Source organism: Magnolia sinica, chromosome 17 (assembly GCF_029962835.1).
Source record: "Magnolia sinica isolate HGM2019 chromosome 17, MsV1, whole genome shotgun sequence".
In the NCBI taxonomy this organism is placed as follows: domain Eukaryota; kingdom Viridiplantae; phylum Streptophyta; class Magnoliopsida; order Magnoliales; family Magnoliaceae; genus Magnolia; species Magnolia sinica.
Window position 1 is genome coordinate 12,811,047 of NC_080589.1, and position 24,751 is coordinate 12,835,797.

Sequence of the window (24,751 nt, forward strand, 5' to 3'; positions counted from 1 at the left end):
TCCGCTCACATACCTATGGTCGGCACCCCATGCCACTGTTTCATTTGGCGTGGCCATCTGAGTATTTCGCCCCCGGTTAGAATCTGATGGACGGAGTGCATTTTAAATTTACAACGCGGCGGGCCCCACATGCATGGGTGGTGCTTGCGCACTGCGTAAAACGGGCGCGGCTTCGGTGGATCCCTGACTTTGGGGCCCACTGTGATGTATTTTACTTTCATCCACGCGGTCCATCCATTTTTAAAGATCTTATTAGGCCATGTATACAAAATGAAGCAAATCGAAATCTCATTTGACCACACCATAGGAAATAGCGGTGATTGACCATTAAAAACTTTTCATGGGCCACAAATATTTTGATTAATCTATATTTGTGACTTTTCATGGGCCACAAATATTTTGATTAATCTATATTTGTGTGATACTTTCATCCATGTCTTTCTGACCTTATCAACAGGTTGGATGGAAAAAGATTTTCCGGTGGCCCCCCAAGAAGTTTTTAATGGTAGGAATTCAATCACCACTTTTCCTATGGTGTGGTCCATATAAGATTTTTATATGCTTCATCTTTGGAATTAGTCAATAAAATGATCTTTAAAAACGGATGGATGGCGTGGATTTAAGTTTCGTCCATAAAGGTGGCCCCCACAGTCAGGTATCCACCCAGCTTGGTGGATCCGGGTATCACCGAAGCCGCGTCCGCGTAAAACTAGAGGTATCCGGTCCTCCAAAAATCTGTCCATCGTTTGCAATTTCGCGGTATAGCTGCCGTTGAAAACTCTCTCTCTCTCTCTCAGCGATTTCGATCTAGAAACGGTACCAAACGTCAGGTGCATTGCTCGTAATCTTACTCTGATAGATTCCAATTTTGATTTTTTTTTCATCTTTTTTCAAAACAGCGATAACGAAATTCTTCAATCGCAATATTTCCGGATTGATTTTCTATGACAGATGAATTCTTAATGTATACATGCGTTCGGAAATCACTGGTTTGATGAATTTTAGCAATGCATATAAGAGAAATGATCACATGTCGGTTGCGACATGGTGATTCACCATTTTGGCGACTCACCAGGACGCATTAGCAGTCCAATCGACTGATCCGGACTGTCCTTTAGAACTAGGATACTTTCCTTGGGTTGCCATGCAAACATTGATGGGAGATGCGGAACTTTCCCCTATATGTGAATCATTTAGGAATTTCCACAAACACAAGGGATACCAACAAAAGTATACAAGTCAATCCACACAACCACAACCAATATATCTAAGAGAGAAAATAAAGAGACGAGTGCAAGAGAAGAACACACTGATTTGTATGGAAAACCCTCTCAATCAAAGAGGTGAAACCACATAGCGGCCAATGAACTCCTCCATGCAAGAATGGGAATACAGGCTTTCTTCTCAAGTTAGCACTTGCTTGAGGATCACTTTTTCATGCGTACAAGAAACTCCCCTTTCACTTGAGAAGAGAAAACAAGATATCTCACTCTCTGTGAGGAAATCTCTACTTAGGATTTAGGTTGTAGTACTTTCTCTTTTTCTCTACTCTTTTCTTTACAACATCTCTATATTCTCTCGTAGAAGGGGAAAATAAGAAAGAAGTACGCGCGTGTGCATGTGCGTGTGTGAACATACCCAACAATCTCTCCTTCCAGACTCATGAGGGAGGCACCATCTTTCCTAGCAATTGGCCCAACGAGCCAATGTTGATTTGATATCAAGCCCCACCAGGGCTCGACAAAGCTCCAACCTGTACTTTAGTAAAGGTTTCATAATCAGGTATGATGGATTTATTTCTGTAGGAACTTTTTGCAGCTCTAAAAGCCTGACTCTAACACATCTTGTATCCAACGATACCGCAAATCAATGTGCTTAATCCTGGATTGATGTGTTTGATTCTTGGTTATATGCAGTGTTCGAAGTATCGGTATCGCTACACGTTTCGTTGGCCAGGGTTACAGAAACAATATCGATATTGTCAATAATATCGCTGATAACCAGAAATGTGGGAAAACATGGGGAAAACAGTAGAATTTTCAGTGAAACTTTAGGAGATGGTAAAATACACATATTTGCATATTTAAGAAAAAAAAATTTGCAAAAAGAATGAATACAGAATAAGTTTCTATTTAATGGGGGCTTAAAAGCATGTGTCGTCGTAAGAAACAGTCTAACCATCCCATCCATCCCATCTAACCATTCAATCATCCACGCAACCTTCCATCCAAACATCCATTGATATTGTAGAATTTCGATAACTCAATATATTTTGTCGAGGAGTTTGTGGACATGAAGTACGAGATAAAACACCATGGTCCTGCAAGAAGGTCAGAAAGGCATGCGACATGTACTCCCCCCATTATCAGAATGTAGAATTTTGATAGGATATTGAAATTGGGTAAACCACCCCATGATAGGATACCTTAAACATATCAAACACTTCATGCTTAAATTTTAGAAGACAAACCCATATCATCTTAGTGCAATCATCAATGAAAGTAACAAAATATTTATATTAAAAAAGAGAGATAACAAGAGTAGGGCCCTAAACATCAGAGTGGACTAACTTAAATGGTTTGGATTTTTTCTTAGATGAACTGGGAGGAAAGATAGTCCAATGATGTTTGGAGAATTCACAAGTTTCAAACACAAGAGAATAGATACAAAAATTGAAGAAAATAAAAGTTTTAACCTAGACAAAGATGGACACCTGAGGTGGTAATGCCATTTAAACACAGACTTTCTTTCTAAGGACAAGGCACTAAATGTTATCGTAGGTGCATCATCCAAGACATAAATGCCTTTACGTTCATGGCACCCAACAATCATCTATTTCAGCTAGAGGTTCTGAAACACACAACAAGAATGAAAAAAAGGTTATTGAGCAATTCAGAGATTTTGTAAGTGAATTGATAGATAATAAATTAAGGGGAAAATTAGGGATGTAAAACCGATGACACATGCATAGAGGGAAAGAGCTTGATGGAACCTGTTCCAGTTACAAGAGTTTGGTTTCCATTAACAACAATGACAAAGTGTGATTGAATAAAAGAAAGATAATCAGATGAGACTTACTAGTCATGTAAGAGATGGATCTGAAGTCAATGATCAGGGAGGAAGGAGAAGAGGACATATTGAGAGCAGTACCTAATTGGGCTATCGTGGCTCTGGAAGTATCAGGAATATCATGAACATAAAATCACATCAATGCATCGTAGGCCTTACGAGACAAAAGAATTAAATCACTTGAGGAAGGCTTCTCCACTACAGGCGGCTGTGAAGTCTTCTCAGAGCTAGTGAAGGTACTATTGGCTACGGATATGCCAGCCCAAGATGGACGCCCAACAAGATCCCATCACCTATCAACAGAGTGATTTGTTCGCCCACAATGTGTAAGGAGGTGTGGTCCATTATGTCCCCGACCTCGTCCATCGTGGCCTTGACTACTGCGGCTACCCTGATCAGTGTCACGACCCTTGCCTTGATTACTTGATCTACTATCGTGTTCACTTCCCTGACAACTCCACATTGGAGCTCGAGTCCCGTGGCTAAAGGGAGGTCGGTCCCCATCAATATAAGCAGATCGATCATGAGGAGCAAAAGTGGGGTTGGATGATGTATCGGCCTTTGACACATGGCATAGATGGCTTTTAGACAAGGAAGAGGGTCCATGACTATGATCTGCTTCCGAATACTATAATACTCAAAATTGAGTTCAGATAGAAATTGCATGATAGAGAGTGGATGATAGAGATCCAACTCATCCCACCTACCTCAAAGAGCTAAAAAAGACTCTTTCAGGGATCTTGAATCTTGTTGGAATTTCCTGTTATCTGATGTCAACTGGAAAATTCTAGATACATTCTAGGCCTTTGAATACATATCATGAAGGGTGTCCCATATCCTCTTGGTAGATGTCATAAATATAACTGAATTACTCACAGTAGGTTTCATACTGCTAAGCAACCAAGCCATGACTTGGTAGTTCTCTTTGGTACAAGTCTTGAAATTCCTATATGAAGTATTTGGGGCTTCATCTAGTGCGTAAGAAAGTCTATCCCTTCATCTTAAAAACAATTTCATTGATTGGTTCCAATGCAAATAGTTGTTGCCATTTAATTTTACTGTAGTAATCAACAAGGGATGTGATTATGATGATCCAACTCTGAATATGGAAGAGGTTTGTCCTCCATAGGGGCCTGACAACACACAACAAAGCCACAACAACTACATGAGAGCACACACGATGAGAAACTTTCAGATTTGTACGGATCTGGGTTCTAGAAGAGAACTTGAGGTCACCCACACGGGGTTTGGGCGAATGACAAGCGTTGTGGGTGTGCTCCCCACAGATGCGAGTTCAATTCCCCTCCTCGGGATTACCCGATGCGCGTGGTTTGCGGGTGATTGCGTGCACCTGCAGGGAGTAGTCTCACCTCAAAATGGGGTGGGGACACCCTAACGTCATAAAAAAGAAGAAGAAGAAGAAGAAGAAGAAGAAGAAGAGGACCTGAGGTCCCAAAAGTAGTTTTAGAAGAGGAGAGCAACAACCGCGCTTACAACGAGATGTCAAGATCTGAATCAGGCAAGGAGGCCACCCTCTACACTAGATCATCTCCTTAGACATACATGAGAGATTAGGTGTACGGCCCCAAGCCCCGAGCCCCAAGCCCCATAAACGGTACAACCAGACCACCATTTGGTTCCCTACTCTTTCTCCTCCCAACATGAGGTAAAAACTCCATGGATCATCAGGAACCATGAATCCAACCCCCACTATGAAGAAAAATCAAAGAAACGTCCACCGATTTGAGAGGAATCATCGAAACTTTTGGGTTTTTTTTTTGTCGAATGTAAAAAATGGTCCAAACATACCTCAAATGGCCTCCAAAAATTTTGCAAAAATCACCATAAATCTCCTAAAAACGAGCTACTTCAAACCATGTTCTTCCTGTTGGAAAACGATCCACACGAAATGTACAATGTTGACATCAGCCGCTCGGTTGCTGATGTTAGTAGGTTTTGGTAATGCCAATTAGGGGTGCACACGGGTCGATTCGGTTTGGTTCTGGGGTGAAACCGGAACCGAACCGTTCCACACGGTTCTAGGATTTTTGGAACCGGAACCGGACCACTAGAACCCTAGAACTGAACTGGAATTGGACCGTGAAAACCAGATTGGTTCCGGATCGGTTCCATGGTTCTGGGCTTTTTAAAATCGAGAGAGAGTGAGAGAGATGGAGAGAGCGGGAGATGCCGTGGCTGTGGTGAATGGTGAGAGAGAGAGAGAGAGAGAGAGAGAGAGAGAGAGAGAGGGGACCAACGAGAGGTAAGAGGAGCAGCGAGAGAGAGGATCGGCGAGAGAGAGAGAGAGGAGTAGAGAGAGAGAGGGGGGGTCAGAGGCGGCGAGAGAGGAGCAACAAGAGAGAGAGAGGGCCGGTGGCGGCGAGAGAGAGAGCAATGAGAGAGAGAGAGAGAGGGCAGGGGGTCGGGTAGACAGACTTAAGGTTTTTGTTTTTTTGTTTTTTTTTAAGATTTAAGTTTGGTTCCATATTTGGTTCTAGGTTCAGTTCCATGGTTTGGTTCACGGTTCGGATCGGTTCTACATACCCCTAAACTGGAACCGAACCAAACCGAACTTAAAGGTTCTTTGATTTTCGGAACTAGAACCGGAACCGGTGCACTCTAGAACCGGACCAAACCGGACCGTTTGGTCGGTTCCGGTCCAGTTCCACAGTTCTTTACTAGTTCAATGTGCACCACTAATGCCTATCAACTCGCAGTCCCTTGCTTTGATACCAAGTTGCTTTGGATGGATTGAGGGATTGAAAGGAAGAAAAAAGGAAAAAGGAAATAAGAGGAAAAGAGAGAGTGGAGAGGGAGGGTTTGAGAGAAAAGCTTGAGTTGTGTTAGGGCTTATCCTCTTATTATATTGCTAGTGACACAAATACAAACTCCGTAGGAGCACACAACACTATGCTTATGCATACACTAAAAAAGAAAGTAAAGGTAAATACAAAATATAATACACCACATGCATTCTCTGTAGTGATCCATCGATAAGCTTGGCTTCTTTTTTACAGCCTTCCATTTTTGAAGCCATGGATTGGATGGTTAGGATTGGCTGATTGAAGCAAGGTGTTCCAAAACGGTAACGGTGGCCGTAACGGCCACCACCGTTACCATTATGATACGGCCTATTTTTTTTAAAAACTGTTACTGGACCGTCATGGGGCCGTTATAGCCTATTTTTCTGTAACAGCTGTTTCGACCCCGTAACACGTAATAGTTATGACCGTTACTTTTATGTAACGGCCGTTACGTAACCGATTTTGAATACCTTGGATTGAAGTGATTCTTTAGGAACATAAGTGATCCATGATGAGCCTCACCAAGTAAGTGGTTCAAATTGTTGATGAGACATGTTTTTATATAAATCATCTTGTTTGTCCATTTTACAAGACCATTTATCAGATAGTTAGAATGGTCTAATCTGTATGATTTTTGCATGGCATCCCAAGAAATGTATGGTGGAACTCATTGGGTAAATTAGATCAGTCAGTTGGAGTATTCAAGTGTTCTAGTGAGCTTGACTAAATTGTAAGTTTCCATGCAGTTGATGATGCATGGTCATTTTCCTACAATGTTTCCCAATGCCATATGTGTTGATTATTTGGATTGTTTTTGAATTCTTTGATTCTTTTGAATTGTAAATTTTGAACACTGGAATGAGATATTTACTTTGATGTTTGGTAATTACACTCAGCTTTTTCGCTCACGTTTTTTGTACAATAGTTAGAAACATGATAGATGTGGTCCACTCGTCTCGTGTGCTGAAAAATTGGGCTGAATGGACCCTATCTGTAGAACACGTGAAGAATGGGCAGTGGTAAAATTTTCAATCAGATAGGCTTGTTTTGCTGGCTGAGTCATATATATGCTGCACTCGCCGGATGAGTCATCCATATCATGTATATGGTGTGGTCCCCTGAATCTTTTGGATGGCAGACATGCACAAGACGTTTAGCTCATGTTTATGCGCACAATCGGACATGTGGTAGAGGAGGTTCATGCATTTGGTGGGCTGCACCATATATAGGCCATGACCCAAAAAACTGGTCTGATGAGATGATCATAACTGCATTATTGGAATAGGTTGCGGGAGGGGCAGTGGTAAAGTTTCCCTCATATTGAGCATTTAGGATTCCAACCAGCTTCTTTTTCCAGCCATGGCTGATATATGGTGTGGCCTGCTGGATGAGTAACCTGGATCTTGTACATGGCTGGCATGTTTCACCTGGGAATTCAAGTGAAACATGTGCACTTAAACATTTCTCATTTACTTTTTTCTTTATCCAGTGCCTTGAGGAAAAAGATCAATATGCAATTTTGGAGATTCTTGAATATCAGTGTTGTGTTGAAGTTCATTGAATGTAGTGAATTATGGTTCTCTATATTTGATCAATTTAGCATCTACTCTATATGATGTTTCATGGCAGAAGTCGTTGCTTTAGTTTTGATAGCTTATAGGGAAAGGTAAAAATGGCAATGCCATTGCACAGCAGGTTATCTTGTGCCGTTAAATGTCCATGCAAATGGGATCTATATTCACCTGGCCATCAAAAAGCTGCCAGGTAACTTGCTCCCAGCAGGCCCATCACATATTGCCGGGGCCTAGTTATATCAGACATGGTGGCAGATTGCAGTGCTTGGCCCGGTTCACTCCTAAGGTTGGCTAGAAAAAGAGGAGGGCTAGAAAAGTATCATTTGGGCCATCTGTTTGTTTCGTGTTCTCTTGCTTACCGTAGGAGTGAACTGGCCTGATTTTTGGGATAGAGGATCTTAACAATGTGGCCCATCTCATGGAAGGTTCAAGTTATGCAGACATGCACCTTATTGGCATGTGTGCTAGCATGTAGATGAATAGGGCTATTACAGAACCTCTATTTAAATGTTAGTTTGTTAAGGCATAGAATATAGGACAAATGTCTAGATAATAAAAGTATATACATGCCATATTAATAGCTAAAAACTATGGTAAAATTTGATAAAAAAGAAGAAGATAAATTTAGGGTTTCTCCAAATAACCTTACTGGCATGTGTGTGACATGTTGAGAAGTCATTCAGCAGTATGAATATTTGGGATTGTCCGCTAGAGATGAACTTCCTACATAAATTAGAAAAAGACATCTTTCATTCTTATTCATGTAGTTGCATTACTTGTTTAGTCGGGAATCGGCCCATGTATATCTTTATTGCTGTGTGATAGGTTCTTGTTTTTGTCCTTCAATCAGATGCTTATTACGAAGACTCAGTCATTGCCCTTTTGTATGCAGTTCTTGGCAGCTGTAGGTGGAATTTTTTTTTTTTCTTTGTGAAAGAGCATGAATAATCAGCAGACATTCTCATTTTACATAGCTAGTATGGAAAGATAGCTATTTAATTTATTCATAATGCAAATCTCAGATGATCCTGTCTCGGCCAATGTTGCTTGGGATTAACTAAGTGACTTCGTCCATGGATGGAAATGACATATCCTCCGATCATGTCATTGCTGAACTGATTGACATGGGATTTGAATTCCCTAAAGCTATAGAAGCCATCAAAGCCGTCGGACCATGCCTCCATGATGCGGTTGAGTTCATTTTGAAGGGTGGTTCTTGCAAAAATAAAACAGGTCAAAATTTGAATCATGAGAGGTCATCGACTTTATATAATTGTTCTACCAGCCAAGCAAGCACTTTTGGTAAAAGGACTTCGTCTTCATTTCCTCGGGACCGTCTGAAACAGTCTAGCATCAGCGGACATCTCCATTCAGGTAAAGCGAAGAAAAGCAAGCCCGGTGGCGTTTCTGATGTTTCCACTTCTATCTTAGAGGGTTCTGACTCTAGGCACATGGAAGAAAGTAAATTCTCTCCTCATATGAATTGTAAGCCGGAGCCTGCAACTGAATCATCTCAACCCAAATCAAATGTTCCCATGCCTATCGTTAAGTTGGAGCAGGAGAATGGCAGTTCACAGTATAGCTCATGCAACCAAGCAATCGGGACAGACTGGGAACATAAAGTCAATATTCTTTTGCAGAAGCATTTTGGATTTTCACCCTTGAAGAGTTTCCAGAAGGAAGCCCTAGAGGCTTGGTTAGCAAACCGAGATTCTCTTGTTCTTGCTGCAACAGGATCTGGTACTTCTCATCTACCTATGCAGAAATCTTCTATATATATATATGTGTATGTATAATTATATCTTTAGTGGAAAAGCTAATGTCCCCAACCCTTTTGAATGACATGTGGCATGCCTAACCATTTAATCTGGACCTTCCTTTAAATAGTACCATTGGGAACGAGCCATGGTGCAAGAATCATGTTGATTGGATGGTCTTGACCTTTGAATGGGGCCCTTTTGTTACAACTGTCAGTTTTTTACAAGTCATAACTCACATGGTTAGAATCATCTAAACAAAATGCTACTTTGAAATCATATGCAGCACAAAGTGGATCTATTGAATAGATGCTCAATCTTGATTGTCCATTGTTTACTATTAATTGGATGTTAAGGACCATCTGATTGACTTGATTTTTGCACCATGGCTTGCCTTGGTTATATGAATGAATAGATGGCCCAAATTGATCCATCCCATGTGCCACTTGAATGCTTAGCGGATGTTGATCCCTCCTCATGAAGGCAGTGATGTTAGCGTTTCCTATACATACATACATATACATTCATGGGGATGTTGGCAACGCCCCCAAAGCTTTTAATTGACACTTGGGATAGCTAATCATCGATCTGAACTGTCCACTCTTTCGTACAACTAGGGACAAACCATGGTGTGAAAATCATGCCAATGGATGATCCTAAACATCCGATCATAGTATGGAAAATGGACATTCAAGATTGAGCGGAGAAACAAAATAGGTCCAATCATCATTTTGAAACATCTATTTGATAGATCCCACTTTGTATTGCTTATGATTCTAAAGTAGCATTTTGGTTCGATTATTCTAACCATGTGATCTATGGTACTTAAATAATGGACAATTCTAACAAATTGGCCTCATTCAAAGGGTTATGATCATCCGATTGGCGTGACTTTTGTACCGTGGCTTGCTTCCAATGGTATCCGGATTGATGATTGGTGTCCCATGTGGCATTCAAAAGGTTAGGGGAAAGGTGGGGAGGTTAGCAATATATGTATCTCTGTATGTACACATACACAGGGGCTCTCAAGTCACAGTTTATGGTTCACCCAGTGGATAACTTCCAACCTGTTAAGTGCTTATGGCATCTAATCCTCCTAATATGTTGGCCCCACCATGAGGACCACCACTTGCAAAAATCAGCCCTGTCCACTCATCAAGTGAGCCACACCATAGAAAAGCAGTGTATAGCCATTGATAAATAGCAAAATACAAGAGTGGTCCACTTGGTAAGTGGACAGGGCCGATTTTTGCATAAAATGTTTCTCATGGTGGGCCCAATCTATTGAACGGGTTTAATTTCTCCTGCACTTAATAAGTTAGAAGGTATCCGCTAGGTGGACCATAACTTGTGGTCCAATCAGTTGGACTTGAGACCTCACACACACACACACAAATATATGTATGTGTATGTTTGTATGAGAAGTGCTCTAGTGCTCTCAGAGAACTATAAGAGCTATAGTGCTCCTAGTTGCCTTAGTTAAGTTTGAGAATCCTATCATTGATCTGAACTGTCCATTAAGTCCAGACACATTTCTCAGGTTACCATGCAAGAATTGTACTGACTAGCTGATTCAGTCCATCGTTGATTTGGACTTATTTTCTCTAACCATCCTTCTCCCAAAGCCATGGATGGGAAGGCTACGATTGCCTATCAAAAGTGAAATCATTAACAATCCATGATGGTCTCTAACAAATTGATGGATCAAATTGTTAAATGGACCTATTTTTATGTAAATGATCTTGACTTTCCATATTAAAGATTAGTGATTGAATGTTTAATATCTGTCACATTAGTGTGATGCTTGCATGGTTGCCCACGAAATGTGCTTAGACCTAATGAACAATCTAGATCAATGGATTCGACAGTGCAAGTGCCCCAATGCAACAAAATGCAACTAGGAGCACTTTAACAAGAGAGCAAATGTTTTCACTATATTATAGTGCAAACGGCTGCTGTGGGCCCCACTATGATGTGTTGATGAGATTCAATGCGTCCATCTTACACTCCATCCCTTGTTTGGCTTTGGGCCCAAAATTAGGCCAATCCATGACTCGAGTGAGCCACATGAGCAGGAAGAGTTGATAGAGGATTGCCACCCTTGATTCTTGTAGAGCTCTTACTGTGTTGTGTAAATGTCATCTAATCCATCGATATGAAACATCCGCCCTAGATGACAACGCACATAAAATATCAGACTATTCTAAAACATGGGTGGGTCTGACTGAAATCAATGGTGGGTGTCCCCCTCCCAACTGCCCCGACTCGTGTGGCCCACCCGAGTCAGAGATTGACCTGGTTTTTGGGCCTATGGCCAAACAAGGGATGGTGTGCAAGGTGGTCGGAGGAGATCTCATCAACACATCAAAATGAGGCCCAAAACAACCCTTTGCACTATATTACACTGTAGATGTTTGCACTTGATATATATGTGTCTGGGCTCCTTTGTGTGTGTGTGTGTGTGTGTGTGTGTGTGTGTGTTATTCGGTGGGTGGTAGTCCATTATGTATTTGTGTTGGATCTCAATAACATGGTTTGATTTAGACCTAAAAAATTACTGTTTTTGTAGGAAAATCTCTCTGCTTTCAGATTCCTGCAATGTTAACTGGAAAGGTGGTTGTTGTAATTTCACCCTTGATAAGTTTGATGCACGATCAATGTCTAAAACTAGCAAAACATGGGGTGTCTGCTTGCTTCCTTGGATCTGGACAAACTGACCGTAGCGTTGAGCATAAAGCAATGAGCGGCATGTACGGGGTTGTCTATGATTGCCCTGAAACGGTATTGAGGTAGAGGCTTTATCCGAATGTATGATTTGTGCTCTCAATGCAATGAGGTGTCTGTTAAGTAAATCTTTTGAGAATATGCTCTCTTGTTCTTTGCAGACTCATAGAACCACTCCAGAGGCTTGCAGAAAATCGCGGAATTGCACTTTTTGCCATTGATGAAGTCCATTGTATCTCCAAGTGGGGTCATGATTTCCGACCTGATTACAGGTCTAATCCTACATAGAGTCTATATACTCTGAATAGCATAGCAGTGAGCAGGGTCATTTGAAGCAAATGAATACTGTTAACAATGCCTGCACCTTTTTGGTTGGATAAGTCAGGCGACTGAGTTTCTTATAATTGTTTCGCTTATGCATTTTAGGCGTTTATCTGTATTGAGAGAGAATTTCAAGGCCAGCAGTTTGAAATCTTTAGAGTTTGATATACCACTGATGGCATTGACTGCTACTGCTACAATCCATGTTCGAGAAGACATTCTCAAGTCATTGTGCATGTCAAAGGAAACAAAGATTGTTTTCACTTCATTCTTCCGACCAAATCTTCGATTTTCCGTGAGTTATTGATCTTGCTCATGTTTTCTAGCTTTTTTTTTTTTTTTTTCCTTCTACGGATAAAGGACTTGGTTATTTAGTTTGTAAAACGCAATTATAATAGTTAATAATTGACTGCTATTGCTAAATAGTTTACACTTTCATTGAGGACATTCTGTATTGGGATGTAAATCTCACAGAGTAGGGATGCTTGAATGAAGAAGATTCTTATTTTCTACTTCAGTTCTCAAGAAGGATGCAACTTATAGAGAGAGGATACTCTAATTTTTGAAAATTCGGGACAAGACCTAATTAATACATGATAAGAATGAATCTAAATAGAATGTATTACAAGAATGGTACATTGAGGAGTATAGAAGGAAGGATACCTAAATTTGTATCATTCTTTTATAGGAGTATGGTCAAGGTGAACTCTTTCAACACTCCCCTCAAGATGGAGCATAGATATTGATCATGCTCAGCTTGCTTGTAGAAGTGAGGTGATCCTTAGGAGAGATTTGGTAAACACATATGCTAATTGCTCTTTAGAACGAATACAACATACAGGGAGTAATGATTTATTTTATAGCAATCTTCTCCTTGATGAAGTGACGGTAACTTTTATGTGTTCAGCTCTCTCTCTCTCTCTCTCTATATATATATATATATATATATAGAGAGAGAGAGAGAGAGAGAGAGAGAGAGAGAGAGAGAGAGAGAGAGAGAGAGATGATCTCATGTGCACCGGTGCTCAAGTTCTTATTTGCGCACCTGTTCTTAGCTTTCTCATTCTCCCCTGGACCTCACCAAGTTGTGCACCGGTGCTCGAGTTCTTATTTGTGCACCTGTTCTTGGCTCTCTCATTCTCTCCTGCACCTCACCAAGTTATGTGGGCCCCACCATGATGTATGTGTTATATCTACACCATCCATCCATTTTGCGAGATCATTTTAAATCATGGACCCAAAAATGAGGTAGATCCAAAGCTCAAGTGGACCATGACGCAGAAAGCAGTGGGGACAATGACTCCTACCGTTGGAACCTTCCTAGGGCCCACCATGATGTTTATTTGCCATCCAACTTGTTTATAAGGTTACATAGACCTAGATGAAGGGAAATCGCAAATATCAGCTTGATCCAAAACTTCTGTTGGCTCCAAGAAGCTTTCAATGGTAAGTGTTTAATTGTCACTGCTTTCTGCGGTGTGGTCCACTTGAGATTTAGATCTGCCTATTTTTTGGCCCATGCCCTAAAATAATCTCCTAAAATGGATGGACGATGTGGATATAAGACATATCATAGTGGGTCCCATGGAACTTGGTGACGTCGACACACCACTGAGGTTGGTGGTGTGTGGCAAACCACGCAATCCACTTCCGATTCTCATGCCATCATGCGTAGCTTCGTTGGATCCTCGAATCTAGCAAGGTGGGTGGATCCCTGACTGTGGGGCCCACTATGATGTATGCACCATACATCCACGATCCATCCATTTTGATAGTTCATTTTAGGACATGATCCAAAATATGAAGCAGATTCAAATCTTCCACCATAGGAACAATGGTTATTGAATACCCACTATTAAAAAGTTCTTTTGGGGCACAAAAAATTTGGATCAAATTGATATTTATGTGGTTCTTTCATCCATGTCTCTGTGACCTTATCAACAGGTTGGATGGTAAAAACACATCCTGGTGGCCCCCAAGAGTTTTTAACGGTGGGTATTCAATAACTGCTATTTCCTGTGGTGTGGTCCACCTAAGATTTGGATTTGCTTCATTTTTTTGGGATCACGCCCTAAAATGAGCTATTAAAATGGATGGACTGCATGGATGTAGGGAACATACATCATGGTGGGCCTTATAGTCAGGGATCACCCACTTGGGTGGATCTGGGGATGCACTGAAGTTGCACCTCGCCATCCCACTCAAACACGGATTGCCTACCAACGCCTTTCATTGTGGAAGCTAGGTGGGGCCCACTGTGATGCTTTTGAGAAATCCACCCCATCCATCCGTTTTGATAGGTCATGTTATACCATAGTCCAAAAAATGACGTAGATCCAAAACTAGAGTGGGTTGCACAACAAGAAACAATGAGCATTGAACGTGCACCATTGAAACATTCGTGGGGTCACAAAACTTTTTGGTTAGGCTAGTATTTTTGTGTTTTCAGTTCATCCCAGTAGGAATGACTTGATGAACGGTATGGACGGCATATAAACATCATGGTGGACCCCAGAGAGGTTTCAACGGTAGGCACTTTCCTACCCACTTTTTCTTGTCATGTGCCCCACTTGAGTTTTGGATCTGCCTCATTTCGGGTCCATGTCCTAACATGATCTGGCGAAATGGATGGACGGGGTGGATTTCTCACAAGCATCACGGTGGCCCCACCTACAATAAGTTTTGTGAAAGGCTTTCCTAGGCCATCCACATCTGAGTGGGATGACACGAGAATCGAAAGTGGATTGCATGGTATGCACCACCATGGTGTGTCGATGTCACTAAGTTCTGTGGGACCCACTATGAATCTATGATGTATGTGTCATATCCAAACCGTCCGTCCATTTGGCGAGATCATTTTAAGGCATGAGCTTAAAAAATGAGGTAGATCTATATCTCAAGTGGACCACACCACAAAAAGCAATGGGGGCCCACAAAAGTTTTGGATCAATCAAACATTTGTTTCTTCCCTTAATCCAGGTATGTGACACCTTATGAATAGGTTGGATGGCAAATAAAGATCATGGTGGGCCTTAGGAAGGTTTCAATGGTGGGCATTATTGTCCCCACTGCTTTTTGTGGTGTGGTCCACTTGAGATTTGGATATGCCTCATTTTTGGACTCATGCCCTAAAATGATCTCTCCAAATGGATGGGCGGTGTCGTTATGACACATGTATCATAGTGGGGCCCACAGATCTTGGTGACGTTGGCACACACAATATACTTCTGTGAATAGGGAGGGATCGTGAGAATCAAGTGCGAGACTCTCTGACAACCAGCTAGTATTTTCCACACCCAAGTCTCTTTCTTTCTTCTTCTTTGAAAGTTGTTTCTAATCTTAGGGCATCAAAATAATCCAAAGGTTGAAAAAATAGGTGTGCTAATATCACCTTGCGCGCCGGTGCGTGTGACATCATCTCTCTCTCTCTCTCTCTCTATATATATATATAAGTATATATACGGTTCATAGGGGAGCACGTGTGCGCACGTGGGTATGTGTGTGAGTGAGGGGGATGCATGAATTGACTTATAACTCCAACAACATGTGCAGTATCTAGACTATCTTTTGAAACACTCAAGGATCTAGAAGAGGTTCACCATTATCTAACTGGATTTTACAGTTGGGATGAAGAGGGGTATGAATAGGTTGCAACCAAGATTGTCAGTCTCCCAAAGTAGATCCAGGGCATACTTACGTTGGGAAAGAACTATTCCCTTTTCTGACTGAGCAGGTTTGATATCGAGAAAATACTTTTATGGACCAAGATCTTTGATTTCAAAACATCGATGCAAAAAAGGCTTTAATGCTGTCCTTGCCATTTCTTGAGAGAACGATATCATCCACGTAGACTATCTAAACCATTGTTTTTTTCGCTATGACATTTACCAAACATGAAATGACTAGAACTACACCGTGAAAAGCCAAATTTAAGAAGAGCATTGCTGAATTTTCAAACCAGGCTCTCGGCAATTGTTTCAACCTGTAAATAGCCTATTTTAGGCGACAGACAAGGTGAGTCTCCCCCTTTCGAGTATAAGCCTGGAGGAGGATGTATATAAACTTTTTCAAGAAGATCAAGCATTTTTTACAAAGTGTGTACATGTGAGATATTGGGTGGTAGCTATGGATGCCAAGATGTAGTCAACCATGTATTCCAACTACGTGTGGATTCTTGTAGACAAACTTGAAAAGGTGAAACCAATTGAATGCAAATGGATCTACAAGAGAAAATGAATGTAGAAGGAAAGGTGGATACAAGGCTAGGCTTTCTACAAAAGGATACCCTTAGAAATAAGGGATAAACTATGAGGAGGCGTTCGCACGTCTAGCCATGATGAAGTCTATCCACAATTCCACTTCCTACCAGGCATAGCTGGCAAGTTGGACTATGAGATTTGGCAGATGAACATGAAGACTGTTGTCCTCAACGATTATCCAGAGGAAGAAATAACATGGAGTAGCTAAAGAGATTTCGCTAACCTGAACAGGAGTTAAAGGTGTGCAAGGTCTATAGGTCTATATATGGCCTCATGCAAGCATCTAGCTGTTGGAATCACAGATTCGATGAAGCAATTCACTCGTTTGGCTTTATCAACAACCTAGAAGAAACGTGTCTACCTTTGATCCACTGGAGTAAACTATGCTTCCTGGTTCTATACATGGGTGACATTCTTTTGATTGGGAATTATGTTGGATTCATGATAGGAGCCAAGGTCTGGCTTTCCACCACCTTCGACATGAAGAACTTGGGAGATGCGTCCTACTTGGCATCAAACTGTACTCGAATAGAGCTTCTCACACCTTAGGAATCTCATGCAACATATATGATATATAGGCAAGTTGTCCGAGAAATTCTCCATGGCCAACTCCAACAGTAGAGTGGCTAATTTAAGTGAGTTGAGCTTTGTAATCGGCGCAAATGTCTCCAAATAGCTGACTCCATAGGTCTGGGTGTAGCGTTTTGCAACCAATCTAGCTTTGTAATGAGCAATACTTCCATTAGGATGATGTTTGGTAGAGAATACCCTTTTGCAGCCAAAGAGACTCTTTCCTTCAAGTAATATAGTCATCTCCAATGTTTGATTTTTCTCAAAGGCCACTGTTTCTTCTTCCATGGCCAGTCTTCACAATGGATGTTTAAGCTCCATGTCAACCTTTGTGGGAATAGAAACAGAGGTGAGAGATGTAAGAAAAGGACCTGTATGATGGAGACAATCTCTGATAGGACACAAACTGAGAAATAGAGTGAGATGTGCAACTACATACCCCTTTTTTGTAATGAATAGGAAGGTCATAAGACAAACGGGTTAGATGTATCAATATCTGAGTCCTAAGAAAGGTTATGGTGATGAGTCGTGTAACCACTCACTCTTGTTCGCATAATAGTGAATTAATTCATAAAAAATGACATCCATAGTTACATACCTTATTTTGGTTATGGAGTTCATACACTTATATCCTTGTCTACAGTGAGCATAGCACACAAACATGCATTTGAGGTTGAAGAGAGTTTGTTCCCTTTTAGATCAATGTTGGAGACAAAACAGACGCATCCAAATACTTTAAAGAGGAACATTTGAAACATGATGTTTAGAGTCGAATATATCTCTATTTTTTTAAAAGGCAAAACCCAATATATCAATGAGAATCTTCCTATCCAAAACTCTAGTCGGCAGATGATTCATTAAATAACATGCAATAAGAATAGATTCTGACCTGTAGAAATTTCGAAAATTCATCTCTACCAGAAGAGCACGGGCTATTTCGAATAGGTGGCAATTTTTTTCGTTCCGTAATTCCATTTTGTTGAGTATGAGAAGATGTACTCTACAGCTCAATTGTATAATTTTGTAGGTAGGTTAGAAATTCCGCAGACATATATTCTTCTCCATTGTCGTTGCATAGAGTTTGGATATCAGTCTGAAATTTGATTTAAGTACTCATTTGTGAAAATCTGAAAATGATAAAATGTTTCACTTTTATGTTTCATGAGAAATACCCAAGTCATCTGGGATGCACCATCAATAAAAGATACGAATTAACAAAATCCTAAATAATCCAAAATAGGAGCTGTCCATACATCTGAATGAATAAGTAAAAAGAGGGTACCACAATGTTTATTCTCACTATAGAAAAATACTCCTTTGATGCTTTGAGAGTTCACAGGTATCACATGACAATGGACTACAACCAATAGAAGTGGGTCAAAGCATATTTAGAACTCGAGTTGAATGGTGACCAAAGTGACAATGCCATCTGTGGAATTCTTTAATCATTCTGAGAAAACTAGTAACCTAGGAGCTGGTATGAGAGTCAAAAAGATATAACCCATGCTCTTCGCATCCCAGTCGCATTCTTCTTATACAGGTCCTGTAAAACGCAACGATCTAGGAAAGAGGTTACAAAACATTTCAGGGTTTTGGGAAGAGAACTAACAAATAACAAATTTGCAGTAAGCTTTGGAACAAAAAGGACAGAGGGCAAGGAGATGTGTGAAGATGAGGGAATGATATCTTTTCTCTAATGTCAATGAAGGTGCCATCTGCTACCTTCACTTTGCCAAGTGTAGAGTTGGTGATAGAGGAAAAGAGTTAGGGCCTACTGGACATGTGATTGGTGGTGCCTGAGTCAATCACCTAGGGACTGCCAGTAGAAGTAACATGAAGAGAGGAAGATTTGGTGCCTGTTTGCACAAGGTTGGAGGACTCGGATGCAAACTTACCTTGGGGACTAGCCATCTTATATGGCCATGGAGTCATATTCATTCCGATTGCGGTCAGTTGTATGATTGGAAATGGAAGATACTCTTGTTCCAATAGACGTACAATGAGTTATTCATTTGGTCATTGAAGGCAGGTTACCATGAAGCTTCCAACAATATCAACAAAATGATTCCTCTGTTTATAATGAATACAGAAACGTTCTCCTTTACCTTGAGACAAGGGCCCTTTGGAGATGAGTGTTGATTTTTCTATTGCAGGAACCGACCGATGTTTCCATCACTCTCCCAAGTCCCTGGTCTATGAGGAAAACAGTGTGCACGCTACTGAGACTGGATAGGGTTTGATGCCCGAAGATTTGAATATGAATCGGTTCAAAATCACAATTCAATCATGCTAATAACTCAAATTTCTTTCATTTTTCTGTTAATTTTTTTCTGGTGCTTCTACCAAGGTATTCCACAATGGCAATGGTAGCCGTAATGGTCACCGCCTTTACCATTACGATATGGGCTGTAATGGCCAATACGACTTTTTTATTTTTGAGGGGGAGGGGGAAACCCGTTTTGGCTCTGTATGAGACCTTTATCGGGCCGTCATTGCCCATTCTTCTGTGACAGCCGTTACGACCCCATAACGCATAACGGTTATCATCATTACTATTACGTAACATCCGTTACATTACCCTTTTTGAAGTCCCTGGCTTTAATGTCTTTTGGACAAAAGAACTTGTCATCCTCAGAATGTTCCAATTCCTACCAGAGACTTAGAAGTTTTGTTTCATATTCTGCCATTGATTTTGGCAAAGAGAAGCTATCTCCTGATCTAGCTGGTAGATTTGGGCAATGTTATTCCAATCCAAATGCAACTCTATGTTCTATGTCCCAGACGTTTTTTTAGCATAGGGAAGCAAGCCCCTGCTAATGTCTCTTTACTCATAGAATACAACAACCATGACATTACAAGTAAATTGTTGGCTTGTCACTTGTCAGTCCCTATATTTAAGATCTTTCTCAGGTCGTTTGACTAAAGCCCCATCAATATATGCATGTTTTTGCTTGCCCCAATAAACATTTTTACTGCTCGTGACCAGTGTTTTAAATATCGACGATATTGGCCGATATATCCCACGATATATCTTGTATCCCACCTGTGTGATACGAAACGCACTAGTAGTGGGATATATCCCATCCGGTGAGCATTTTTTAAAAATTTTCGATCCTTTTTTTTCCCTGTAAATCTTGTTAAATCAGTGTCAAATCGTTACAAATCCATGAAAAAAAATGAAAAATCATGGATTGGGAGCTTCGATTTGAGATTTGGAGGAGAAGGAACGAGTTGCAAAAAATTGAAAAAAATCAAAATCAAACATGTATGTAACCTAATCTAGTGATTCTTCTTTTGCTTTTGAATGTATTGCTTGTGTTTCCACACATCTTCTTACATTTATAAATTACATGAATAGACTTTGAATGTACTTGCATTAATTCAGTTCGACAATGCATAGATTAGGACCCCATACAAAGAAAACCTATTATGTGCACTAGTTTTTTTTTTTTTTTTGTTATGTTTTGATTTGTAAGTGTGTATTGATGTCTTTTTTAACAACCACTAAAATTTCTTTGAAAAATTCGACCAATTTCCAATGTTTCCCCATGTTTCCAACAACAGCGATACATTACACGATACAACTGATATATCCCATGCGATAACCGATACGTATCCGTATTCCAAGGGTATGATACGTAACGCGATACCGATATTTCGAACACTGCTTGTGACCATTGCAAGAAATTGGTTTCGTTCAACTTAGTATTTGTTACTTTGGAGACTTGGATTTTCAGAACGATGCATCTCAGAGGCCCATTCAGATATCCCAGATGTAATTTCAGAAGAGGACATAGCCGTCAAAATTACAATAACAAAGGGCTCAGATGTAATAATTTAGATGAGAGATCTAGATGCAACAATATCATTAATTGTAATAGAGAGCAAAAAAAAAAAAAAAAAAAACTGAAATCCAATCAGTTGAAGCGTTCAAGCATGAATAAAGAGAAAAAAAAGGGATGACGAAACTCAACAAGAGACTCAAAGCTTAGGTCCAGGTCTGATCATACTTTTAAGATCAACCAGGTAGACAGGTGTGTTCCACACAGTGACCCTTGTTGAACAACTAAACAGTATTAATAAAGAGAAACAGTAAAAGAAGTATGAACAGTCCAAAGTTTTTGTTTTGAACATTATGAACAGTCCAAAGTTGCTTGATAGAAAATGGACGATTGAACCAAAAATCCAAAGAAATCAATTTCTTTAAAGATCAGCAATCATGGAAAGATTTCATACAGAAAAACGAGGACTAGAGGGGTAAAGTTTAAGGTCCAAGCTCCAAGGAATCTGACAGATCAATGGTCGAGATTGATTCTTGACCATTTTTTCTGAAATAGAAGAAAAATGGAGAAACTGACCTCTGAGGAGCCAAAAAAAATCCCAAAAAATGTAGTCACAATAAATCCCTCTCTATTGAAATCTCTCTTGATCGTCACCTTTGATCAGTGGAAGTGGGCCATTCTTGATGTAGGCAATCATACGGTCTTCAAGAAGTAGATGTTTTAAAATCTGTGGATCTAAATGCGATCTCCACTCCGATACCATGCAGTGAGATGTAAATCTCACAGAGAAACAAATATAAAATGAAAAGAAGATGCTTGAATGAAGAATATTCTTATATTCCACTTCATTTCCTAGGAAGGATACAACTTATAGAGAAAGGATATTCTAACTTTAGAAAATACAGGGTTAGACATAATTAATGGATGATAAAAATGAATATAAATAAAATATATTACAAGAATAGTATGTTGAGGAGTACAGAAGAAAGGATGCTCAAATCTGTGTAGTACTTCGCATAAGCATGCATGAGGTGAACTCCTTCAACACATTTCACTCTAACTTCCATAAATATTCAGTGTCAATGTCATTTGGCAAATGGCTTTGGATCCTAGGGAATAATTACTTTCCTAAAATTTGTAAAACAGCCTCTTACCAGGTACTTTTTTTATTGATTTGTTATGAGAAGAGGGAAAAGGATAAAGCCTCTTTTATTTTTATTTTTATTGGTGTGAGCATTTTATTTTAAGGATGCATGACTTGTGTACTTGTCACATGATGATGGTGCATTTCCATCAGTTATTTTGTGGGCTACTTTTTGGGTGCTAAATGATGTTTGAATCATTGTTTTAAATATCGACAATACCGGCCGATATATCCCACGATATGTCTTGTATCCCACCCGTGTGATGCGAAATGTACAAGTAATGCGATATATCCCACATGTTTGATCCAGTGAGCATTTTCGATTTTCAATCCTTTTTTTTTTTTTTTTTTTTTTTCATATTTTGTATGAAAAATCATAGATTGGGAGCTTCGATTTTGAAATTTGGAGGAGATGGGCCAAGTTGCTGAAAATTGAAAAAAAAACAAAATTTCTCAATTTCTCGCAAATCGATTGCAATCTTTGTGTCCAATCATAGATTCAAATATGTATGTAACCTAATCTAGTGATTCTTCTTTCGTTTTTGAATGTATTGCTTGTATTTCCACACGTCTGCTTACATTTATAAATTATATGAATATACTTTGAATATACTTGCATCAATTCAGTTAGACAACACATAAATTAGGATTCCATATAAAGAAAACACACACACACACACACACACACACACACATATATATATTCATATTTTGTATGAAAAATCATAGATTGGGAGCTTCGATTTCAAAATTTGGAGGAGATGGGCCGAGTTGCTGAAAATTGAAAAAAAATCAAAATTTCTCAATTTCTCGCAAATCAATTGCAATCTTTGTGTCCAATCATAAATCTAGTGATTCTTCTGTCGTTTTTGAATGTATTGCTTGTATTTCCACACGTCTGCTTACATTTATAAATTATATGAATATACTTTGAATATACTTGCATCAATTCAGTTAGACAACGCATAAATTAGGACTCTATATAAAGAAAACATATTATGTGCACTTGTTTTTTTTTTTTTTTTTAATAAATATTTTGATTTATAAGTGTGTATTGATTTTTTTTTTTTTTAAACAATCACTAAAGTTTCATTGAAAAATTCGACCAATTTCCTAATGTTTCCAGTAACATCGGTACATTATGCGATACAACCGATATATCCCATGCGATAACCGATATATATCTGTATCCCAAGAATGTGATACGTAACGCGATACCGATATTTCAAACACTGGTTTGAATGACATAGAGTTGTTCCTACTTGGAAGTAAATTGAGTTAGCTCTCAAATGCACCCAAAATCACGTGGTTTTGACAAGATTTCGGGGACTTATTGCCAAGATATGTAGTAGGGTGTGCAAGGGCCTGACTGGAATACTGGTTTTGGGTTTATTTAGTAGTCTGTTTAATTTATTTAGGAATCTTTAGTGTGTGTGTGTGTGTGTGTTTTTTTTTTTAAATTTATTTTTAATAATGTTAATTCTTATGTAAAGGAAAAATGTTAGTTTAGCATTATTTTCTAAACATATAAATTACCATTTTTTTTTGAAGAATCTCAAAGTTTTATTGCAAAAAAGAAGCATGATAAGGCATCATCCAAATACAACGAGAACCCCAAAAGCTTAAAAATGACCCAGAATTTATTGTTCAAACTTCAACACAGTCCACCTTCTATTTTGGGTTAAACGAATTTTTGAAGTGTAGGGTTTTTTGTTAAATATCTGAGACATAATTGGGACTGCCCCTCCTACTTCACTTGCTCAACCTTTGGGTTGTGCATGCAAATAGTTGAGCTGGGGCTCAGTATTGGGAAGGACTGTGTTCGCATGCGCTTGGTGTCAATGTGAACCTCTGTCATGACTGGTTCAAAGAGGCAGGCAAAAAGAGGAAAGTTCATTTATGGTGGGCAGAAGATCATACAACTCTTGCCAATTTATTTAAAATCCAATCTCAATTTATTGGGAGAAAGGCTAGGATGATGATATGAGCAAAACTGGAAATCTCACCTTGAAGCCAATTGGTCCAAGCAGGGTTAAAGAAGTGATGTCAAGCAGCCAATCGTACATCTTTTGCCTAGTAATCATGATAATTCCTGTTTCACGCATGTTTAGCTACATGTAAAGCTGACTCCAAAAAACTGGGACAAGGTTATAATGATGATGATGATGATAAGGAGCCACTTATGAACTCTATAGCTTAGTTGTACTCCTACTAAAACAACTGTAAGGCATACCACTTTTGGACATGACCTAGTTGTCCTCCCATAAATAACCAGCACGGCATGCTTCCTGCTCTATAAATCACAAGACTTGCAATGCCAGGAAATATATTACATTAGTTTAGTTTTTGTTGGACAAAACATCATTCACATTGATTAGAATACTTAGACCGCAGACCTACCTGATTGCTTTCCATGTGATACCTTTGGCATTCCCTTATACTTCACATATAATGAGCAGCATTGAGTTCTAGTAGTTTCTTAATGTTCCAGTGGCCATTATCTTTACAACTAAGATTTTGTAAATGCATAATCCATCCATTAATAGGAGTATAGTATGTTTTTTTTTTTCCCAAGGAAAATGGTAGATAAGAATACGGGTTTGTGATTTTATTATGTGGATTTTGTTTAATGTTCCAGTGGCCATTATGCTATCTTTCATATAGTTCTTTAACTTGATTGTCTTTCTATATTCGATTCTTTGTTGTTATTTGGTATGTTCAGCAAGTCCATGTGGAGTTATCCTTCA

General features: G+C 39.5%; 1 protein-coding gene across 3 annotated transcripts in view; it reads left to right on the top strand.

Annotated features, from left to right (window-relative positions):
* Window positions 1-698: 698 nt before the first annotated feature.
* Window positions 699-24,751, top strand: part of LOC131231959 (ATP-dependent DNA helicase Q-like SIM) — a 59,531-nt gene continuing 35,478 nt past the window's right edge. Inside the window, exons 1-6 of one of the 3 annotated variants that reach the window (XM_058228384.1) lie at window positions 745-830; window positions 8,298-8,351; window positions 8,470-9,187; window positions 11,774-11,993; window positions 12,090-12,200; window positions 12,355-12,544. In XM_058228384.1, the coding sequence (XP_058084367.1) occupies window positions 8,521-9,187; window positions 11,774-11,993; window positions 12,090-12,200; window positions 12,355-12,544 (1,188 nt within the window). In that variant the 5' untranslated portion in view covers window positions 745-830; window positions 8,298-8,351; window positions 8,470-8,520. Of the gene's footprint in view, window positions 831-8,297; window positions 8,356-8,469; window positions 9,188-11,773; window positions 11,994-12,089; window positions 12,201-12,354; window positions 12,545-24,751 lie in introns of those variants that run through there. The other 2 variants (XM_058228381.1, XM_058228382.1) reach the window with 2 other exon arrangements.